The sequence below is a fragment of the Lepus europaeus genome, chromosome 4 (assembly GCF_033115175.1).
Source record: "Lepus europaeus isolate LE1 chromosome 4, mLepTim1.pri, whole genome shotgun sequence".
Classification (NCBI taxonomy): Eukaryota; Metazoa; Chordata; class Mammalia; order Lagomorpha; family Leporidae; genus Lepus; species Lepus europaeus.
The window spans coordinates 146748035-146762084 of NC_084830.1; the positions used below are offsets into that span (position 1 = coordinate 146748035).

At 52.7% G+C, this 14050-nt stretch overlaps 1 protein-coding gene across 2 annotated transcripts in view; it reads right to left on the reverse strand.

Annotated features, from left to right (window-relative positions):
- The window catches only part of SLC22A4 (solute carrier family 22 member 4), a 44264-nt gene that overhangs the window by 18676 nt on the left and 11538 nt on the right, over positions 1-14050 (reverse strand). For both annotated transcript variants that reach the window (XM_062189203.1, XM_062189202.1), the window contains exons 2-4: positions 10732-10835; positions 9499-9653; positions 2979-3150 (exon numbers count right to left, since the gene is read on the reverse strand). In XM_062189203.1, coding sequence (XP_062045187.1) covers positions 2979-3150; positions 9499-9653; positions 10732-10835 — 431 coding nt within the window. The remainder of the gene's footprint in view (positions 1-2978; positions 3151-9498; positions 9654-10731; positions 10836-14050) is intronic.

The following is a 14050-nucleotide window of genomic DNA, read 5'->3' on the forward strand; positions in this document are numbered from 1 at the left end:
CCGGTTGCCCCTCTTCCAGGCCAGCTCTCTGCTGTGACCCGGGGAGTGCAGTGGAGGATGGCCCAAGTGCTTGGGCCCTGCACCCCATGGGAGACCAGGAGAAGCACCTGGCTCCTGCCATCGGATCAGCACGGTGTACCAGCCGCAGCCCGCCAGCCGCAGCGGCCATTGAAGGGTGAACCAACGGCAAAGGAAGACCTTTCTCTCTGTCTCTCTCACTGTCCACTCTGCCTGTCAAAAACAAACAAACAAACAAACAAACAAAAAAAACACATTCATTTGAAGGTTGGGCATTAGGTACAGTGGTTAAGCTGCCACTTAGGATACCCACTGCCTACAGCAGAGCACATGGGTGTGAGTCCCAGCTCCACTCTCCATTCCAGCTTCCTGCTAATGTGCACTCTAGGAGGCAGGAAGTGATGGTCCCCGATACTCGTGTGGGAAACCCAGATTGAATTCTGGGCTCCCAGCTTCAGCCTGGCCCTTCATTCATGGCTGTCGAGTACATCTGGAGAATAAACCAGTAGATGGAGATGTGTCTTTATCTCTCTGTCTCTTTCTATCTTTCATATACATCAGATAAACCACAAAAAAATCAATCATGTGAAGAGACAGAAAAAAATATTTGAACATCTTTTCTGTGTCTTAAGAGAATATCTGGTCACTTCACATTTCAAAAGCAATTGTGGCGAGAGGGACAAAGGCTGTGATGATGATGATGATGATGACGATGCTCTCATTCCAGAAAACAACTCTGCCCTTGTAGATCTACAGTGGTGTTTTTGGACTGACTCTCACACAGGCATTCTTGACCTCAGACTGAGCTCCAGGAGAAACCTCCAAATCAAAATAATATTAACTTTTAAATAATGCTCTCTCAAATTCTACGGAAGAAAGGAAGAAAAAGAAAAAACATGTCTTTTCCACTCTACACCAAGAGTTTACACTGGAAAAGTGTAGTAGTCTCAGAGGACATAAAAGGACAGTAGCTTGGGTGGTCTAGCCAGAGCCACCTGGTCAGACCTGTCAATCTGTACAGTGGCCAAAGAGTTACAGCAAGGACCAGGGAACAAGGACCTTCCAGACCGAACTTCCAGGTGGGGTGTGGGAGGGCAGCCTCAGGGTCAAGTTTATAATCAAAGAAATGGGTCAAAAAATGATCAAAGAAATTTGTATCATATGTAAGCAGATACAAATCAAGCAGTGCAGTAAGACCAGTCACTGATGTAAAACTGGATTTTAATTTAATAAAACCAGATCAAGAAGCACTAACAGGGGCAGGTATCAGATCCACCAGTGGTAGAAATCCTCTTTCCACTTGCTTAAATGTGAAAAAGCAAAGAAATGGCAAATCACAAAAGAGGAGGTATGGTTGGGACCTTATTCCATATTCTTAATCTGTTCTCTCACCTGAGATCCACCCCCACCAGATAACTATGTTGGGTAAGACTGAGACCAGAATCTCCAAACACTGCTGTTCCCATAAATGTTGGGTCAAAATTAAGTTGTAGGGTATGCGAGGGGAAAAGAGAGCCCTTCTCTAACAACTCATTAAACAAATTAATTCTCTCACTCTGGGGTCGGCGCTGTGACACAGCGAGTTAACACCCAGACCTGAAGTGCCGGCATCCATTATGGGCACAGGTTCTAGTCCCCGCTGCTCCTCTTCTGATCCAGCTGTCTGCTGTGGCCTGGGAAAGCAGTACAAGATGGGCCAAGTCCTTGGGCCCCTGCATCTGTGTGGGAGACCCAGAAGAGGCTCCTGGTTCCTGGCTTTGGACCGGCACAGCTCTGGCCGTTGCGGCCAATTGGGGAGTGAACCATCGGATAGAAGACCTCTTTCTCCCTCTCTCTCTCTTTCTCTGCCTCTCCTCTCTCTGTGTAACTCTGACTTTCAAATAAATAAATAAATCTTTTAAAAAATTATCTCACTCTTCAAGATAAAGCAGGTGAACAGGCACACCTTGGAGTTATCATTGCTTATAATTACTTTAAGGTGTTCCTTGGTGTCCATGGGGAATTCCAGGACCCTCCACAGGCATTAAGATCTGAGGATGCTCAAGTCCTGTTTAGAAAATGGCATTTGACCTCCACATATCTTCCTGCATACTTCAAGTCATCTCTAGATACAGGTAATACCTAGTCCAGTGCAAATATTATGCAAGTAGGTGTTTTCATAGTTTAGGGAATAATGAAAAAAGTCTGTACACATTCAGCACCACAGATGGAGTTTTTCTTAAAAAAACTGTATTTTTCCATCCTCGATTAGCTGAATCTGAGGATGCAGAGCCCAGAAATACTGAGAGCTGACCGTATTGTAACTGAACAGAGAAAAAGATGCACTAGAGGGAGAAAAGGGATGACATCTGGGGGCAGAGTAAAAACAGCAAAACCCAACACCACCATCACCACACAACAACCAGCAATGCCTGAGTGTGAGGAGAGGGGCTGGTGTTGTGGCGCAGAGGTTTAAGCTGATGCCTGCAACTGCAGCATCCCATGTGGGCACTGGTTCAAGTCCTGACTGCTCCACTTCTGATCCAGTCCTCTGCTAATGCACCCGGGAAAGCTCAACATGGCCCAAGCACTTGAGCCCCTGCACCCTCATGGATGACCAGGATGGAGTCCCTGGCTCCTAGCTTTGGCCCGGCCCAGCCCTGGCTGTTGTGGCCATTTGGAGAGTGATTTTCCTCTCTCTCTCTCTCTCTCTCTCTCTCTCTCAGTAATGTGTCCTTTCAAATAAATAAATAAATCTTTTAAAAAAAAAAAAGTGGGGAGAGTCCAGGAGGGACTAGAATTCCTGAGAATAGTGCGTTGAGGGGCACAGATTGAAACCCCAGCATACAGGCCCACCCACAAAGAGGCCTGAGCAAGCCCCAGTGGAGGTCACGCAAGCCCAGGCCAGCTCAGTGGGAGGTTCTCGGCTGCAGGTGTGCCTGCCTGCAGCAGAGAGCCCAGCTGGGACGAGCCACACTCACCACCACAGCGGGACACACAGCACCCCCGGCACCGTCAGCGCCAGCAGCAGCATCCGCCAATCTCTGATGAAGTAAGCAAACAGTGGCAGCAGCATGTAGCCCACTGCAAAAAATGTGCATACTCCTAACGTAGAGAATAGAATACGAACTGACTTGCCAAGAATTTCTGTTCCTGTTCAAAACAAGGGAGGAGTATTAGCATTTTAATCCACTTTAATATGTGTTGTTTTTTTCACCATCCGGCAGTTGGAGTCCAGACTTTAACCAGTGAGGAAAGGGAAAAGGCGTTTGCCTAGGGCCAGGAGCAGCAGCGGTGGTTGGTCAGTGGAGGAAGAGGGGAATGACCCCAGGCAGCTCTGAAGGATGAGTTTTCAGGAGGTTGCAAAACAAACCAGAGACTTATTTTTTAAAGGCCATCCTGAGTCCCAGAAATATTATGCCCACTCTAGGAGGTCTAACCCTTCTGAGAACGCCACCTTTCCGAGATAAGAGCCCAGCGGGAGAGGCAGAGAGCAGTGCGGGACACCAGTGCCATCAGTGTTTCCCACAGTTCTCAGCTGCGCCTTGGCAGACAGGGGACCATCAGGGAACTGATGATGACTGTATGTAGCTCACAGTTTCCTCCTCCACCTGAGGACACCCCTGCCTGCCCTTGAGTCCCGACAAGTCAACAGGACCCAGCTGGCTGCGCAGGAGCCTGGGGCAGGGCCCCCAGCATGCAGGGCTGGATTCCACAGTGTGCCTGGAGGGCAGCCCCAGGAAGACACAAGCTTCAGACCAAGGAAAGAAAGAAGGAGCTGTTCTGCTGCCTCTGCAGCCCATGGCCCGGGGCTGGCCACATACCCAGGGGGTTCCATAAAGCTTTCCCTGAGCACCTCAAAGGCCCACGACTTTGTGTTGGCAGGTGCTGTTCTGACTGAGGCAGCTGATGGCTCCTGCTCTGCCCTGTCCAGGGTGGATCCTGGGCTGCCAGCACTACCCAGATAGGACCTGGCATGCTCGGGGACATGGGCAGGACTCCAGATCTTACCTCATGAAAGACCTTCTTGTGTGCCCTGGCTCTTGAACCTCGGAGAGGAACTGATGGCGGGGCGGGGCGGGGCAGGGTCGTGCTTTATTCCTGAGCAGGGGTTTAGAAGGGAAGTGGCAGAGAAACTGATCATGGCGCAGTCTAGTCTGGTTGCAAAGTCAGGGAGCTCCCACCTACCTTTATAACCCCGGCCACAGAAGAGAAAAGGTTACACAATAGGGTCCCAGGTGATTCTCTAAGCTTGAACCGGAACAACAGTTGTAACCTTGCAGAGTCCACGTAGGGGACGGAAGCTCTGACAGTGGCCTCTCTGCCTTCTGAGTACCAAACAAGAGGGATGGAATAAACCTAAACAATTCCCTGCTGCCTCTGCTCCCTGCAACCTGACTTGCGGGCAGTCACCCTTCCTCAGACAGCATTGTCATCGTCGTCGTCGTCGTCATCATCATCATCATCATCCGCCTCATCATCTTCCAGCCTAGCATGTTCTGAGTATTTTGCCAGGAACCAGGCTAAGGGTTTACATACATTATCTCCTTGTCTCTTTGTGGCAATTATGTAAGAGCTGATATTATTCCTGTTTTACACATCATCGGTTGAGACTGAAAGAGTTAAAGCCAGTGGCCTGAATTCACTCAACCATAGTCAGTAGTGGAACAATAATCTGAACCAGATCTGTTTGAATTATGGATTCTGATCCAGGTCCCAAGCAAAGAGCGCCTGGGGCAGAGCCTCAGCCCTGCAAAGCCGTCTTCAGCTGGGGCTCTAGGGGAGACCAATGGGTAGGGAGGACTTGTGTTTTCCCTTCCTGGGCTGGTCCTTGGACCAACTGAGGCCCCAGGCCCTCTGAGGGACACCAGGAGAACAGCCTGGATTCCTGCAGATCATCCCTCGGAGCCATGGCCTCTGCCTGAATCGGAATGCTGCCTCCAAGAGGCACAACTCAGAGAAGGCCAGGCTCCCTCCCATGTAGATCAGGACCCTTCTGTGTCAATCAGCCGATTCCACACAGCAGGAATGGCCAACAGAGGCTGGCAGGAGACACAGCTCAAGAGGCGAGACAGGGGGCCGGCACTGTGGCATAGTGGGTAAAAGCTGTAAGGCTGGTATCCCACATGGGTGCTGGCTCAAGATCCGGCTGCTCCACTTCCGATTCACCTCTCTGCTATAGCATGGGAAAGCAGGAGAAGAGGGCCCAAGTCCTTGGGCTCCTGCTCCTGAATCGGAGACCTAAAAGAAGCTCCTGGCTCCTGGCCTTGGATAGGCCCAGCTCTGGCCATTGTGGTCATTTGGGGAGTGAACCAGTGGATGGGAGATCTCTCTCTTTCTGCCTTTGCCTTTGCCTTTGCCTCTGCCTCTCTGTCACTCTGCCTTCCAAAAAAATAAATAAATCTTGAAAAAAGAAAGAGAGAGATAAGATGGTGGTGCCGCTGCCAGGACAGAGATGGGCCCAGTCTCCCTGAGCTGGGAGTGCCTCCATCAGGCATGTGGACAGAGCCGGGCTCCTTGGCACCAAAGTGCTACCAAGTGACTTTGCTAAGTCCTACTTCCTAGAGTGACTGTTGTAAAGACTGAGATATGGGAAGTGCCTGGCATGGGGTAGGCACTCAGGGGTACTTATTCCCTTCCCCCCAAACAGCTGCATTATGCTGCACATCAGGGGGAAGAGAGAAACTTCAGAGCACTTGACCACAAGGATGACAGAAGACAGCAGTACTTTGACGCCCCCCGAAAACACCCAGAATTCCCATCAAATCAGTAGATGTCCCCTACTCAGGGCTTCCCCACTCTCATCTATAAGCCTGCACAGACCGCTGTGGTCAAAATGACCTTTCTGGGATGGACGGCTGGAGCAGTGGTTAAGCTGCTTGGGATGCCTGCATCCCATGTCAGAATGTCTGGGTTCAAGTCCCGGCTGCTTCCTATCCCAGTTTCCTGCTAACATGTCCTGAGGGAGGTAGCAGTGATGCTCAACCTTTGGGTCCCTGCCATCCACATGGGAAACCTGGATTGGTTTCTGGCTCTTGTCTTCAGCCTTGTGCACTCCCAGCTGTGGGGGACATTTGAATGAACCAGTGGATGGGAGATCTCTTTCTGTTTCTGTCTCTGACTCTGTCTTTTGAATAAAACGAAAAATACAGCTATAAAAAGTATACTCAGCAACGTTAACTGCCTCCTATCTGTGACCCACATCATTAGTAACGACTGCACTGATGATCTTCGTCCTGTGGATTTGTAGCCACCTCATCCCTGGCAGGTTTTGATGCAGTTTATATTGAAGTACAGTGAAATAAGGATAGCACTAAAGTAAAATGTAAAGGAAAGTTAAAAAATGTGTGCCCTGGGGGAAGAGCCAAGCCATGTGGCTGATGACTTTGAAGACAGTGGCTCCCTGCCTGAGCTCTCGCTGTGAGCACACAGGGAAAACCCAAGGAGAGAGTTCTCAACACACCTGAACTCCATTGGCACCTTAATTCTGGATTTCTATAACTGAGGAAAAATAAGTTTCCATTACTTCAGTCACCCAGACTGTGGCATTGTTTAAAATGGTATTCCAAGCAGACTAAAACAAAATTATATTTCAATACAGGGCCACTGTTGCCAGGCAGCACGTCAACCTATGATGCTGGCATTCCATATGAGCATGGGTTTGAGTCCTGACTGCTCCACTTCCCAGCCAGCTCCCTGTTAATGTGCCTGGGAAAGCAGAAGAAGGTCCAAGTGCTTGGACACCTTCTAGCTATGTGGTAGACCAGGATGAAGTTAAAGGCTCCTGGCTTTGGCCTGGCTCAGCACTGTCATAGCCATTGGGGAGTGAACCAGGAGATGGAAGATAGCACTCTTTTTTTTCCCAGTGCCTCCCTCTCTGTAACTCTCTGCTTTTTAAATAAATAAAATAAGCTTTTTAAAATTTTTGAAAAATACACAGCTGACAGAAGCGGCTGAATTGACAAAGCTGGATTTCACATTTGCTTGAGCTTCCTTGTAGCCAAAGGTATAAGGAAGGTGCCGCCGGTTACATTCTTATTAAATGCAGGAATGTCTTGCTGGTCAGAGGAAGCAAAGCCTTAAACGGCTCAGCATGTCCAAAGCAATGTCGCATGGGGGTTGATACTAGGAGTCCCAGGAAACACTGCACTGACTGAAGCATCACCCAGGACAGAGGGCCAGTCACTTTCCATGCAGAATGCGTTTCAGCCATTAGTTATGGGGATGGAAGAGCAGACTGGACAAATCGAGAGCGTTCCTGGGAAACAGAGCTGGTGAGGCAGCCACAGGGGGTAGGGCCAGTATCTTTGGTCCTGAGTGGTGATTTCCTCCCTAACCAGTGTCACTCTGGCAGTACCATCACTAGTGTGTCCACTCTATGACACTTTTGGGCAGTTCTGCTGTTTCCTTACAGCTTCTAGCCTCCTGCAACTGACTGGTTTGTTACTTTTTAAAAAGTGGCCCAAGGAGGGGAACCATTCCTGCACCGCTTTGAGAATGGGAGTAATCAGGCCTTCCAAAATCACCTAAAGTCTCCTGAGACAGGATATTCTCACCAAGGGCCTTGCTGGCCCCTTCCTCCCCAGATCCAAGGGCAGAATTGAAGGGACAAACAGCTCAGCACAGCCGCCGTCTCAGAGGCAGCACTCTAAAGATGACCTGAAATCTGGCTATGCTAGCCCTGAGCCACTAGAGGGCGCTGCTGTGCTTCAGGAAAGCCAGCAGCCACCTTATTCTTGCCTGTGTCTGGCACAGGGGGGACACGGCCACTCCCAGACGGTTTTCAGTAATACTCTCAAACTTTCAGACCCCAGAACCCAATCCAACAAGTCTCATGTCAGGACACAGAAGTCAGCAGTTTCCCACAGAGCACAAGGGAGTAAAACAACAGCTAGGGAGGTCCCCAGGGCACCTACCCACTGATAGCTGGCTTGACACATCTAGGCTATGGTGACCCTCAGCACTGCACATGGGACCACAAGTTGTATGGGGAGCAGTGAGGAGATGGATGGTATCAGAGACACAGGAGCAGGCCTTACTTGCAGGAGGTCTGTGTGCACACTCTCTGCCTCTCCCACTCATACAGGGAGGCCCCAAAGAGAAGGACCTTGCACCTCTGGGGAGGCAGGTCTTAACACTGGCCATTCTGCAAGGCCCGGCACTGCCACAGCCTGGCACAGGAACAGGGCTCTGGGGCCTCACTGTGACTTCCCGCCCTGGCATTCCAGATGCTCCTTCCAGTCCTCCTGTGGCTGGGCCTGCTGGCGTCAGGCACAGCGCTCTCTGGGATGGCTCTAGCACAAGCAGAGCTGCTCGCCAGTAGGGTCACCGTAAGGAAGATGGGGTCTGGAGACTCAGAACACAAGAACAATAGGCTGTGCCATGCCTGTTCGCTTTGCTCTGTTCCCATGGCCTGCAGGTACCAGCAGGTTGCAATTTCTGTCCTAAGTCCTTCCACTTTCCAGTTTCCTGCACCCCAGCCTGGAGCTCCCTGTGCCCTCTACACAAGGGCCTTCTTCCAGAAACCCCTGCTCCCTCTGTCCCCCTGCAGGGGTGAGCACGGCCCCTCCTGCTGAGGTCTGCTGAAGTGCGTGCCAGCTGCAGGGATCATGTGGCTTGGGCATGCCCTTCCCACCTCCCCTCTCTGGAGACACTGAGGCTGGACCCAGGGCAAGAATCTTCGCCCCTAATTAAAGAGTGGAATTTGAACAATGCCAGATTGGCAATCTGACAGAGGGTATGCACGTCATTGTCAAGTCGTCAGCTAAGTGAATGTGGCATCTCCACGGCCAGTGAGTCATGAGACTCCTAGAAGCACACCGAGCCACCTAACCAGGACCAGACATTAGAGACAAGGGGAACATGTGAACCTGCGTCACAGGGGCACGCTTAGTAACTGCCCTGCAGTGGCAAGGAGCCACTGGGCCGTGTGATCCCACCAGAGAGGCCAGCAGTCGCCATCAAATGCTCCCCTCATCTCCCCTGTGCTCCCCTGCCCCTACGGTGGGCTCAGAGGGTGGTGGGGGACTTCCACTTCTGATCACCTTGCCCGGAGCTCACCTCAGTTTCTCCCAGAAAGAGCCGGTGAAGGTCCTGGGGGCCTTCTCAGGGTCTTGTCACTGACTACTCTCCCTCCTGCAGCCTGATAGTCCCGGCAGCTGCAGTCGGAGACAAGGCTGCTATCAGAGCAGCGAGGCTTGCCTGCAGCAGAGCTGATAGCTAAGGGGGTGAGCTCTGACGCAGGGGGAGACCAGATCTACCCCAGCATGGCAGGTCATTACCAGACTCCTGCTGTCTGGCACGTGGCTCCCCCAACTCTGTCTTGGGCACATCACCCACCCTGAGTAACTGCATGGGGCCCCAGGCCTGTGACTAGCTGGAGGAGCCTCTGGGTACAGCCCCTCCCCAACACACACTACTGGAGGCTGATCAAGCTCCAGAAGCTCATGGCGGGGGCCCTCTTCCCCGGCCTTCGAGAAGGTTGGAGGAAGCCAGTCCTACCGAGTATGAAGGCCACCACATAGTTGGAGATCTGGCCCATGCCCACGATGAGAAACAGCACGGTGAACATCTCCCAGCTGACGGAGAAAATCTGCAGAAAGCTGAAGCCAGTCTGCACAGCCATGGTCGAGAAGAGAATGCTCTTCCTGCCAAACCTGGAGACAGAACACAGAAGTACAGGGTGTGGCAAGGCTGTGAGTCGGGTGTGGTGTGAGCCCTGAGTCAGGCAGTGCTGCACACTTGTCTGTTTTCAGGGCTCCGACACATTTTCTCCAGCTTTCTCCCTGGCGAGGTCCCAGGCAGTGCGCCTGCGGGGAGGCTTCCTTGAGATTCTCAGCTCCCTGTGGAGGCACGCCATCCTGAAACCCCAGGGCAGCCTTGCAAGCGCCGGGTGGAGGTCCGCTCTTTTGGAGCCATAGTTGGAAGCTGCCAGCATGTTTCTGGAAAGTGGGTACAGCACAGACTGCCAATGCTTCTTGCAGTAGTGATGTGGGGATTCTGTGAACCCAGAACCAACAGATCCCCTAGGACAGTGCTTTTCTTAACGTTGGTTGCAGGGGGTGCAGCTCCCAGTCTGCCCCTTCCTCACCAGGGGAAGCTCTGCGGCTGGGTGGCTAAGCTAGCACTGCCGTAGGCCAGGTGTATCCGAAGAATTGTCAGTTACCGTATTTTCAGCCAATGGGCTGAGGAGGATGCAACCCCACTGACCGTGGAGGGCGTCTGTGCTGAAGCCAGCACCCTGCCTCCTGAGATTCTTGCTTGTCGGGGACGCGGTTTAGGTATCGCAGTGTCACACATATGGAGAACTGCAAACCACACTTCTAGGGGAAGATGTCGTTTCCAGCGATGGCTGCTGGTGACACGGCAGGGGGTTTAAGTCACATGCTGGTAGTGACTGGCCAGAATGGAGCACAGGTGTGAGCCGAGCGCCCTCCTGCCCCTTTTTCCAAACTCAGGTCTCAGCCCATTGGCTCGAGGTCCCAAGAGCTGGCGTGGGGCAGGCACTGCTCTGGGAAGCCTTCCCCATCACGGTCACTGGGGCTCCCACCTCCTGCTCTGGCCACCAGGGCACAGCAGGGGCCACCGCCTCCCGCGTGGCGCGGCTCTGCAGCCCACAGCAACCGCGAGGGAACGGCGAGCGCGCACTGTCAGGCCTGATTCCGGGTGGCGGCTGCTGGCGGGCTGTGACCGATCGGGGGCCCTCCCTACACCCCCACCCTGCCACGTCCCTACCTGTCGGACAGCTGGCCGGACACGAAGGAGCCGATAAGCACGCCCACGAAGAACAGGGAGGTGGTGAGCGGAGTCTTCCAGTCATCCTCGCACACCAGGTTCCACTGCCGGGGAAGACGGCACGGTGAGCCTGGCCCTGCCGCACGCGCCAGCCCCGGCCCAGATGCCAGGGCCCGTGGCCGGCTCAGGGAGGAGGCCTGGACTCCCAGTCCGCCACGCACTGCGGCGACTGACCTGCAGCCCACCCCTGCCCTCCCTGGGGTGCAGCTTCCTCTTCTGAAGGGCGGGTGAGGCCCCTGGGCTGCTTAGGCTGCAGGGAAAGAAGCGAGCTGGGCCCCGCCTGTGACTGGCCGTCCCTCAGCGGCGAAGCAAAGATGGCGCTGGTTTCTGAGGAGGCCGCCCGCGTGGAGCGCAGGTGTCTGAGAAGCACGAGGGCAGGTGGAGGGCACGGGCTCCTGGGCTAGGGGTAACCATTTCCTCTCCCTGGCTGAGAACTGCGAATGATTCCGGTGTGGTGTAACTAGTCTAAGTTCTGGCGAGCCGGAACTCCTGTATCCCGGCAGAGATGCTGTCTCTTTAACCGTCCGTTTGACCCGCCCACCTTCCCAGGATGCACCTGTCGCAAGCGGAAAGGATGCTAAGGCCCCGCCCGTTTGTCTCTCCAACTGGAGCACCGCCTCCTTCCTTATGAAAAGAGGGCTCTTGCCACGGGGGTCCTCTCCATTATAGGAAATTTTCTGTCAATTACGGGCAACCCTTTGGCCCGCTCATGTTGGGTGTTGCTCTGTGGGGCAGCCCACTCTCGCACGTGTGTGTTTATGCCCTCACCGCTAAATAAACTGTTTTTCTGTGCAATACTATAATAATACTATATATAATACTATATATAATACTAGCCTCCACCTAGTATTTGCCTCTGCGGGAGGCGAGAGCCTGGATTTAAGATGCGGGCATAGTCATAGACCACATCAGTTCCAGGGGCTGTGGAATTTTATTTTCCGAGCAGACTTTTCTGGAAAACCCCGCACTCCTCGGTACACACATACACACACAGGGAATCAGGGCAAACGGGAAGTGAAGGAGAGGAAGGTTGCAGACACCAAGCTAGAGGTGACCCTGAGCACGGGCCCTCCTGCCCAAGGGCCAGGCGGGGTTCCAGCCCGGCTCTGAGTGTTCAGACTCTCAGCTCTTAGAAGTCCCCTCTGGGACTTCTAAGCTCTTCCTGGAGAAGCAGACTTGCTGAGTCCCGAGACCTGAGAGGCTCTACACACGTCCTGCCCCAAAGAGGCCACTCTGAGGTTAGGAGAACGTCCTGGGGACAACAGCAAGACTCTTGAGGCTGCTCTCAGTGCACACGCAATGCTGTCTGCAGGTGGCCACCCAAACACGGCTGTGCAGAAGGAAAACCATGGCCAGGAAGCAGCACTCTGCCCCACAGGCACAGTCCCAGGATGAATCTGAGAGGGTGCTGGAGAGCGACTGCTTCACCCACTGCTGTGGCTTATCCCCGCCAGCACTATTGCTGGTATTCAATCCCCATTGTGAGGTAGGATGAGGGTAGAAACTTAATCCAGTGACGATATTTGTGGGTGGGACCATGGGGAGTAGGTGGGACCATGATTCCAGTTGAATGAGGCCAGAAGTACGGCCGTGTGGATTCACGAAAAGAGACGAGGAGGACGGACTCCAGTTAGCAAGCTCTGTCTCCCCATGGATGGCCTGTGTGGCCTTGGGACACTGCTGAGAGCCCCCCCTGCCCCCAACCCAACCCCCAAGCAAGAGGGTCCTTAGCAGAGGTAACCACCTCACCTGGAGCGCCTCAACCTTCAGAATCACAAACTGAATACACCTTTACTCTTTATAAATCACTCAGTCTGCAGTGTTCAGTATTAAAGCCACAGAACATGAACTGAGACACCTGGAGTCCCTGAATGGGCTTCAGGGAAAAGGGGAATGAATCCCCTAAAAATTACACAGCCAGATACACATGCTCTCCCAGCCCACAGATCAGAAGAGGTAGGCAGGGGCTTGTAATGGGGTGCAGACGGTTAAGCTGCCACCTGTGATGCCAGCATCCCATATGAATGCTGGTCTGAGTCCTGGCTGCTCTACTTCCAATCCAGGTCCCTGGTAACGTGCCTGGGAAAACAGCAGCAGATGGCTCAAGTATTTGGGCCCCTGTCACCCATGTGGGAGACTCGAATGGACTTTTTTAGGCTTCTGGCTTTGGCCCAGCCCAGCCCAGCCCCTGACATTGGAGATATTTGGGAAGTTAATCAGTAGAGGGAAGATTCTCTCTCTTTCTCTCTAACTCTGCATTTAAAATAAATAACTCACAGGACATGTGCCTGAATTAATGGCCACCTACCCCAAAAAATAACCAGCCTAAGCTTTAGAAAAGTTCAGGATCTGCCCCTGACACAAAGGGTGAGGAATGATTGAAGCCTCAATGCCTCACGATGTGGAATGTGACCCATTTTGCAGAATAGTAAATCGAGGCTCTGAGACTGAAATCCTAGCAAGTCAGCTGGCATGCTGGATGCCAGCGTGGGCCTCAGAACCCACCCTTGTCCTGCTTTGGACATGAGCTCCACAGGCAGGACAAAATGAGCTTCTGGAATAGGACACTCTGCTCTTCTTCCAGGAACGTGAGCCCAGGACCAAGGCAGAAGGCTCCACCCCAGCCTCGACTCTGGGCAGAGCCAAGAAAATCTCCAGCTTTGTAGGAGAGCTGACATATCCATCAGCACCCTTCACCATCCATCTGCACTGGAGCAGAAAAACTCCAGATACCAGGGCCTTCCAGAAGTTCACAGGGAAATGTGTGTTAGGAAAAACTGCATGGATTCCAATTATTTGCACCAAAACAAACATCTTTCAGTTCCATTTTTTCCACCCACTTTTTGACATGTGCTTTGTGTAATGTGCTCTCCTTTGAGGTTTCTGCAATTTATCTTCCTTCCTTCCTTTCTTTCTCTCTTTCTTTCTTTGTGTGTGTGTGTGTGTGTGTGAGTGAGTCGGCATTTTGCCTTAGGGGAGGATAGAGAGGATTTAGACAGAAAGGAGAGAGGAAGGCTGCCAGGTGTGGAGCTGAGCATTACTTGAGCAAAAATCGGGGCAGGACTGGCTCCTAATTTGCAGGCCCAGTGCACCCTGAAAATGCACGAGCCCTTGTTCAAAAATTATTCGGAATTTCAAGACGTGAGAAGCTGAGCATTGAAACCAAATGCAAGGCTGTGTGTGCCGAACTGGATGCGTGCCCACGAACCTGGCCCTGGCAGCGGGTCAGGCCTGGTCTTTGAGGAATGGAGCAGACACA